The sequence below is a fragment of the Tupaia chinensis genome, unplaced genomic scaffold (assembly GCF_000334495.1).
Source record: "Tupaia chinensis unplaced genomic scaffold, TupChi_1.0 Scaffold000532_1, whole genome shotgun sequence".
Lineage (NCBI taxonomy): Eukaryota > Metazoa > Chordata > Mammalia > Scandentia > Tupaiidae > Tupaia > Tupaia belangeri.
This window is the reverse complement of record NW_006160045.1, coordinates 4,092,406-4,102,066: the sequence shown is the minus strand read 5'-3', so window position 1 is coordinate 4,102,066 and position 9,661 is coordinate 4,092,406. Positions and strand designations below refer to the sequence as shown.

The 9,661-nt window shown below is 40.6% G+C and overlaps 1 protein-coding gene across 1 annotated transcript in view; it reads right to left on the bottom strand.

Annotated features, from left to right (window-relative positions):
* The window catches only part of SPMIP3 (sperm microtubule inner protein 3), a 52,625-nt gene that overhangs the window by 8,148 nt on the left and 34,816 nt on the right, over positions 1 to 9,661 (bottom strand). Inside the window, 2 exon segments of the mRNA XM_006157232.3 lie at positions 1 to 108; positions 4,438 to 4,533. The exon segment at positions 1 to 108 is cut by the window's left edge and continues 1 nt beyond it. Coding sequence (XP_006157294.1) covers positions 1 to 108; positions 4,438 to 4,533 — 204 coding nt within the window.

The window sequence follows — 9,661 nt, the reverse complement described above, 5'->3', positions numbered from 1 at the left end:
GGCTTTGAATGTCTTTGAAAACAAATATATTGGATGAGAGTTTGCTGATCAAATTGAGGCTGATACTGACTTTTTCTCTTGGGTGGAATTGCCAGGTCTATGAGTGACCTAAATGGAAATAGAAATGGTTTGCTGAACAATCAGTGAAAGAAAAAGGATTCGTTTCTTTTTTTTTTTAAGTAAATAATTATTTTTTTATTTAGCTTTATTTATTTACTTACTTATTTTAATTGTATCAATGAGACAGAGCGAGAGAAAGAGAAAAAGTGAGAAGGCAAGCTGCCAGGTCTGGGATTCAAACAACGGTCTACAATGTGGGAATCCAACACCCTTAACTACCATACCACCTACTGGCCCCAAGGGATCAATTTTCTTACCAGCTGAAATCCATTCCCTGGAAGTAGCCACAAGATAGTGCTGGGAAGGTTCTTATAGCTCCAGGGCCAGCCATAGCAAAGATGCAATAAATGACTCAGGGATTTCAATCCCCAGTGTTTCCTCCTAAAATCCCTCCTCCTCCTAATCACAGGCCACAGAAGGCAACTTGCTTCAAAACTTCTCCTAGATCTTTCCATACAATGTGGCTTCCTGTACCCCAGAACTTCTGGTACCCTTTCTCATTGCCATTTTTGACAGGTGTTTAGTTACTTTGAGCAACCTATGTATTCTTCTGGTCAGAAGAACACTATGGTGCATCTTAGGTCTTTGTGTTCAATGGACCTAAACTCCATAATCAAGTTCTGATTATGACCTTTCTATATCACTATTCTAGATACCCTCTGAAGATAAAAGTAAAGAGGAATTGAAATGTCATGGCAGTCGGGCTGGCCCCATAGTGCAGTGGTTAAATCCTGTACATAGAAGGCCAGATTCTACATGGCCAACTACAGTTGAAATCCTGGCCCTGGGTGTGTGCATGCTCAGAATCCCAATGGATAGAAAAATGGAGGAAAGGGATCGTAGTGTGACTAAATCCTATTGGGGGGGGTGCTCTCTCTTTTTCTGGTGGGAGAACATGTCCTCTGTCAATAAAGAAACAAATGTCATAGTAATATAGTTTCATACATGAGTGGAAGTGTATATCTCTGGGTCAACTTGTTTGAGATATGAATTTAAGTCTATACTCAGTGGTGCAACTGTGGTGATACATAATAAGACCTTAAAAATGTGTCCAGAGACCTACAGATGTCATTGTGGTTATGTCGTTGGACTTCCACATAGTCAACCACAGTTTGAGCCCTGGACCTGGTGGCTTAAAACTCACGCTGGGCGCATGTGAATGCATGCCCAAGAACCTGAGCGGAGAATGGAGGGGAAGGGATTGTGGCATGGCCATACCCCATGGGGGGTGATTTATCACTTTCTGTCTCTGTCTCTCTGGTAAATGCACGTACCCTATAACAAAAAAAATCTCTTAAAGAAAAAAGTTCAAGTTTTGTCTCAGTAACTCCAGCAATTAGGGATATCAGCAAAAGACTTCGCTCTAAGAATGCTTGCCAAAGTGGTTTTTTTTTTTAATTGCAGTTTCTGATTTACATATAATCATTATGATTGCAATGTGTTTCCTTTAAGAAAGGATATATTAGCAGACATTGAGAGGCTCTGCCTGAAGTTTAGAAAAAGCAAGAGCAAGAATCTGCCATGTTGTGGGATACTGAACTGGGAAAGATGCTAGATGGGTGAAGAGGTCCTCTGTTGTGTGTGGGCTGTGGGAAGCATGAAGGATACTCACCTACATGGCAAAGGAAACAATAAAGAGCTTACAGAATGGGAGAATATATTTACAAACTAAACATACAATCAAAGGTTAATATCCAAAATATAGAAGGAACTCAAATAACTCAATAGCAAATAAACAACTTGGTTAATAAGCAAAGATATAACTAGAAACTCAGAAGAAGACACATCTGGCCATTAGGTATATGAAAAAATGTTCAACATCACCAGTCATCAGGGAAATACAAATCAAAATCCCAATGAGATGCCACTCCCTTCTGTTTAGAATAACTATCATTAAAAGGACAAAAGATAGCAAATGCTACTAAAGATGTGGAGAAAAGGGAACACTTAACACATTGTCGGTGGAAATGTAAATTAGTACAGCCTTTATGTAAAATAGTATAGAGGCTCCTCAAAAAGCTAAAATTGGAACTACCATATGATTCTGCATTACCACTACTGGGTATATATCAAAAAGAAATGAAATCAGTATGTCATACAGATATCTTCTCGCCCATGTTCATTGCAGCATTATTCACAATAGCCAAGATTTGGAATCAACTGGAAGATGTGAAGTGAAATGAGCCAGGAACAGAAAGACAAATATCACTCATATGTGGAATCTAAAACAGATGATCTCATTGAAGTTGAGAGTAGGATAGTGTTTACCAGAGACAGAGGAAGGTAGAGAGTGGAGGAAATGGAGATGGATATCTTTACTATATTTTTAAATTTTATATCGTGATTTTATTTAACAGATAAGGTAACATATTTAGAGAAGAAACAAAAATTGCCTAATGCTTCATAAATTACTCAAATTGCTTCTGTTGACCACTGTGGTTTCCAGCATCCCCAAATGAGAAAAAAAGCACTTCAATGCTTTATGAAGTTGTTAGAATCAAAATGGAGTCATTTGTGTCAATTGGTGCTAACTCTGATGAAAGAGAACCAGGGAAAGCCATGAAGGAAGTGTTTTCTCATGCCGATATGCATAACAAGATTATCACTTAAGAACTCAGTTAGAATTACAAATGTGTGCAAAGACACCTGCAACCTAAAACAAAGAATAAAGAATATCTATACTTTTCTTGTACAAAGACATTTGACCAAAGACTGCCTTTCCAACTTTGGACTGATACCACCCTTGTTATAGATCCTTGGACCCAAGAATAATTGTCCCAGAACAACTGGTATAATTTTAACCTTTTCTTCTTCCCCTCTCTTGTAATTTTTGCCTTTAAAACCTGTTTGAGGAGGGACTAGCAGTTAGTGTAATGGCTATGTCACTGGATTCCCATGTAGTCAACTGCGGGTCGAGTCCCAGACCAGGTGGCTTAAACTCACAGCGGGTGCGTGTGTGTGCATGCCCAAGATCCCTAGAGGAGAATGGAGGAGAAGGAATTGCAGCGTGGCCATCCCCCCTGGGGGATGATTTCTTGCTTTCTGTCTCTCTGTCTCTCTCTGTCTTTCTGGCAAGCGCACGTTCCCTATAGCAAAAAACCTCTTAAAACAAAACAACCTGTTTGAGGATTATAAGATCTTGGTGAACATGTTCACCTGAATTTGTTCATCTGGGCTGCATGCAGTCCTCAAATTTATGTCTAAATAAACTCCTTTTGTTTTATGTACTTTGCTGCAGTTTACCTCTTAGGTTGTCAGTGCCTACATTTTTTTTTTTTTTGGGGAGATTTTCACTGTAGGGCGCGTGCGCTCGCCAGGTGTGAGTTTCAAGCTGCTTGGTTCAGGACTCTAATCACATGGGAGTCCAGTATCTCAACCACTATGCCACTTGTTTTGTTTTGTTAAACAATTTAGGTGGGACCAGCAAGTGGCTAGGGCACTGGACTCCCATATGGCTGAATATGGTTCAAGTCCTGGACCTGGTGGCTTACTTTCTCATTTTCTGTCTCTCTCTCCCTGTCTCTCTTTGGTGAGCACATGTGCCCTATGGCAAATTACAATAATAATACATAAATAAAATTAAGTTTAAAAATTTTTTTAAAAATTATTTAATTTATTTAGCTGTTTTCATTTGACAAGGGAGAGACAGAAAGAGAAAGAGAGAAAGTGAGGGGCCAGCAGATGGCATAGTGGTTAAGTGTGCTGGCTTCCCACATGGTCAAATTAAAAAATGAATAGAGTTAAATAAAATAATTCTTTAATTAAAAAATAGAGGAAAAGTGAGAAAGCAAGCTGCCAGATCCAAAACTCAAACTGCTCTTGGCTATGTGGGAGTCCAGCTCCTTAACCATCGGGCCACCTGTTGACCCCAAATTTTAAAATTATTAAAAATAAATTTAGGCCAAATTCATCATTTTACTGAGAAGGAGATTGAGTCTCAGGAAGGTAAAGTTATCTGACCAAGTTGAAATTCCTAATTACATGATGTTTCTTAAAGTTCTTTGATGATCTAATAAAATGTTATATTTATTGCTGATTATAAAATTATTATATGCTCATTAAAGAAAATGTGAAAAAGTGATAAAAAGATTAAAAAATAAAATACACGATACTAATCTCACTGCTCATGAAAAAACATTGTTAATGGTTTGGTATATTTTCTTCCAAACTTTTTTAAATCCATTCAATAATACTTAGTATCCTTGTTACCATTATTATTATTACAAATTGTGTATATCCACACACACACTCTTCTTTTTCATCTTTATCATTCTAATTTAAGTGAGTTTTGGAAATTTAAGTTCTAAGAAGTCTTACCTGGGATCTCTCTTCCTACTATAGTCAAAATGGAGTCTTGCCAGCTGCCCAGGGTAGTAGCCTTGGAGGTCCTTTCCTTGGTGAACAATGAATACACTAGTGGAAAAAATAAGGAGCTTAGAAACTAGCAATTATTGCAACAGTTCTTTACAGAAGAATACCAACCGTAGTATGTTCACACATATACAACATATACACACCCACATATTTGATCTTTGTCCCCAGTTCCTAGCTCTAAGTTCCTAAAATCTGTAGAATTTCCTGGCAGTGTCTTTCCTTATCCATAACAACCCCCTTCCCATCACACATGAGCTTATAGTACTTGAAGGCCTCCCTCCCTGCTCTCTAGCATCTGACACCTGTAATAAAATGTTATTTATTTTCAAGATTCATAAGGGAGTATTTCACATGAAAATCATGCTGGCTGTGTGTGCATGTGTACCCAAAATCCAAAGAGAAGAATGGCGAAGGGATAGTGATGTGGCCACCCTTCCTGGGGATGATTCCTCATTTTCCCCTCCCTCTCTCTGATCCTCTGGTGAGTGCATGGATCCTGTGGCATAGGTAGTGCCATAGGCCTAAGGGAAAAAAAAAAAAAAAAAAAAAGAGGGAGGGGTTGATGGGCCAGCTACTGGTATAGTGGTTCAGGCGGCTGGATACTACATGGCTGACTACAGGGCTGGAGTTCTGACCTGGCAGCTTGAAAAACACACCAGGCACCTCTGCATGTGTGTCCAAAATCCCAAGAGGAGAATGGAGGAGAATAAATTGTGGTGTGGCCATGAATGTGGGGGCAATTTCTCTCTGTCTCTGTTCCTGTCTATTTCCAGAAAGTACATGCACCCTATAGCAAAAACTAAAACAATTAAAATTAAAATTAAAAAAAGGGAGGGAGGATGCTTTGTCTGAAAGCTTGAGAACCAGTGATGTAGGTGTTAGGAAATCTTTATGAGAGTTTAAAATTTTTTCTTGTTTGTCTTTACTTGTCATAGTATATGTGCACATGCAGGCGAGAGAGAGAAGAGAGAGAGAGGGAGGAGCACCCTCCACAGCATCTGGACCCCTCTCTCTAGACCTCTAGCCCTTTGGATCTTGGACATTCATATGTGTGCCCAGCATGTTACAGACCAATCAGGCCAGAGAGCTGAACTGTGGCTACCACGTGAAATCTGGCTTCTCTCAAGCAGCGCAGCACTGCTGCACTACAGAACTGGCCCTTTGTAAGATTTTAAAGAAGATTAATGACATGATATAGAAAGATTCCTCTGGTAGCAATGTGGAAAACAAATCTGAGAATCCTCTGACTACAAGGAGAAAGTCTGGTCAGGAAGCAATTGTACTTTACGTGGGCGATGAAGACACTGAACTATGTGGTGGAAAAGTCAATGGAGAGGAGTGGACTCTCTCCTCTGGATGTTTCAGGAGATAGGACTGAGGGTAAGGAGAGGGAGGTGTCCAAGATCCGGGCTTTAGGTATTGAAAAGCATGTAATTATTCCCCAGGACAGGGACTACAGGAAGGTGACTGCTGTCGGGAAGATGGCTTTCTGAAGTTTGTGATGCCTGGATATGTGGGTCCTTTTTGACTCTTCCACAGATTCTGTGTATTCAGTAAGTGCCACAGAATTCACAGGAAAGAGGGAGAGTCAGTAGAAAACAGCACATTGTTTTGCATAAAGCAGCTTTCTAAATAGGTGTTGAATGATAAGCAAAAACTTACACCATTCCTTCAGTTCAAACAACATTTATTGAATGCACACAAGGTACCATGCACCCTGCTGGGTTCTACAGATACAAAACCAACTAAGAAGCAGTTTTGTCCTTAAAATGTACTTTACCTGCCTAAATAGTGATCTGAATAAAGGGTTAATGGGGCACAGAGAAGGGAGGACTATCTAGGATTTGCCTAGGCAAATAGGAGAGGGCAGTGATTCCAGGTGAAGGGATTTATGGAAGCTAAGAGTAGGGGCCAGAGGGTGACACAGCAGTGATACTACTCTATGCAAGGCTGACCTACATGGGAGGATCCTGTGTTCATGTCTCAAGACTTCCCTGGACACCTTGAGGCCCACTCATACTCTTGGTCCAGGGCTGGCTGAAGCTGAGTGGATTGCAGCGTGAAGCCCCTACTGGAGGGTGCTATCTTTCTCTCTCTCACTCTGTTGTTAAATAAATAAATAAATGTTTAAAAAAGAATAAGCGGCTTCCACCAAGACTTGCACAGAACTGGGTTCAGAGCAGAGTGTGTGGGCCAGAGTGGATCTGGCTGGCTGAACAGTATGAAAGGCAAATGCTGACTAGGGCAGGTTCTGTCTCTGTCTGCACATGGGACCGCGGGGAGCTCTGATTTTCAGAAAAACCACAAGTTGTCTGGGCCTGCCTGGTGCTAGGATAATATGACTGAGCCCTGACTAGTAATTAACAGTAATGGACTAAGCCATAAGGAGAGAGAGGAATTGGCACAATAATGGGGAAGGAATGACATTTCTGAATACATGAAACAGGGAGACATAGCTTTCACAGCACAGATCCAGTTTGGAAAGATTTCTCTAGGGCTGTGTTTCAGGGTATGGAGAATTCCAAAAGGACAGTCCAGTTCCTCCCAGTTACTGTGCTATTTGCAGCAGCCTGTGTCAACCATGATTCTTCACTGGCATTCAACAAGACCTGCTGAATACAGGGGATAAGCTAAGCTCTGCTCCTTAGAAGCCATCTGTAAAAGGGCTCCACCAGCCCTAGGTCCCACACCCTGCCCACAGTCCCTTGGGAGTGTCTCATGGCAGGTTCTGGCAGGAGTGTAGAAAGAGCAAGGAAATGTGTTTGTGTGAGGAGATGGGTGTTGTGGGGAGAGAGGGCTGGATGGAGAAGTGGAGTGGGGAGGTTTGGGGGATAAAAGAGTGGGCACAGTACCTGTGACTCCTGGGGAAAGCTTTCCAAGCCCTCCCAGGTGACCTTCACCTCAAATATGGTGAGAAAGCTCCAGATTCAGAGGTTAAAATATTTGTTTCTTGGGCCAGCCCCATAATGTGGCAGTTAAGCACTCTGCAGAGGAAGCCAATTTCACATGGCCAATTAGAGTTTTTGAGTCCTGGCCCTGTTGATTTTATACATTATGTGTGCACATGAGCACAGAATCCTGATGGGGTAGAGAATTAGATGCAAAAGGAGGTGGTGTGACCAGGCCCTGTTGGGGATTCTCTCTCTCTCTCTCATGCATACACACTTGTCCTCTGGCATAATAATAATTTAAAAATTAGTTGTTTTGAAAGAAAATGTCCAGATAATAATAATAATTTAAAAATTAGTTGTTTTGAAAGAAAATGTCCAGATAATAATAATAATTTAAAAATTAGTTGTTTTGAAAGAAAATGTCCAGATAATAATAATAATTTAAAAATTAGTTGTTTTGAAAGAAAATGTCCAGATAATAATAATAATTTAAAAATTAGTTGTTTTGAAAGAAAATGTCCAGCTCTCAAGGGGAAATGCCTAGCCTCGTCTGGCCTGTGTAGTACCCGGCCTCTCCTCTGGAGGCTGGTGTAAGGCAAGACCGACGAATGACTATGGAATCTCCAGCCAGTTCTCCAGATCTGACTATGGAGTCCTGCCCAGGACTCTGCTTAAGCCCATGTCTATTGACTTGGCTTTCAAGATTCTTGAATCAGTTGTAGAAAGCTCTTTCCTTCTGCTTGAGTAGGAGCAGGCAGTGCAGCTGCGTCTGATGCCACCGTGCATTATTTAAAAGCCCCCAACAGCTTGCCTTTCTGAAATGATGTGTTTAGTTCACACAAAAGCAAACCTGTCTTTTGGGGAGGGGCCGGTGACTGTAACCGGAGCAGGTTCTGGGCTTAGCCTCAAACAAAATTCAATACGCATAGGAGTGGTCAAGGGTGTTCATCCCTCCAGAGCCTGAGGTAGCCTGTGTTACTGTGATCATGCTCTTCCCTGTCCCGTGTTTGCTTTACAAAGTTTATTTATTTCTTTTACAAATCTAAAAATCCTTTGATTTTCATAGTCACCTTGCATGGTAAATGTTATCAACTTCTTGGTTTCTAAGAGTAGGGGCCAGTCGGTGGCATGGGCTTGCTTTCTCACTTTCTCTTTCTAGTGAATACACACATACCATATAGCAAATAATAATAATAGTAGTAATGAATAATTTAAAAAAAAAAAGAGTAGATTGAAGCTTAGAGGGGTTATATAACCTTCTAAATGTCACCCAGATAGTAAATGCCACAGCCATGAGTCAAACCCAATTCTCTAATTCTCTGGAAGCAACTCTATCTGCATGTGTGTACAATGATTTTATTTCTTCATTTCTCTCTTCCTTTCCTGTTCTTCCTTTTCTGGAAAATTCAACACCATTTTTGTGTAATGTTTGTAATTACTTTTGTAATCTCCCACTTATGGAAAGATAGCAAGTAGGTATCCGGTACCAAAGGAATTGGGACAGCACGTGAAGATGCTTTCCCTTGATAAAAAGTGTTTCTAAAGCTCTGATTTCTCTGCAGGTGATAAAGATACCATGATGATAAATATTGTCTTTCCACCTAAGAGTTAATAACCTGGTAAAGAAAACCATATTCACAACTAATTAATCACAGATAATGTGGTCAACACTATACCAATTGGAGGGCCAAAGTGCAGGGATAATAGGTAACTTAGTTAAAGACACAGGTAACAAGTTCAAGAGAGGTTGAAAGCAAGGCTGGGAGATCACCAACCCATCTTTCATCCCCCAGACTCTACTGACTCCACAATATCTCCTCAAGGAAGGGGGAGCCTCCGTAACTATCCTCTCAATGAATGATTGCATGACCGTAAATAAGCTATTTGCACTTGGTGACCAAAATATCAGATCTGTGTTAGATATTGCTATCATTTGTTAAAGCAAAATTAAAATAATGGAGATGAGTCTGGAGAATGCCTTAAACTAAAAGCCTTAAAAATAGACTTAATGGGACAGTTTCATAGCTTAGAAGTCATGCCATTGCTTAGACGGCAGCCAGATCGCACGTGGCCAACTACATTGTTCAAGTCCTGGACCTGGAGGCTTGAGAAACATGCTAGGTGCATGTGTGTGCCTCAAATCCCAAAAGGAGCAAGGATAAGAAGTGAAGGGATTGTGTCCATACCCCATTGACCCACTGAGGGGAGCTTTCTCCTCCATCTGTATCTTTTCGGTAAGTGTGCCCTCTAGCCAAAAAAAAAAAAAAAAAAAAAAA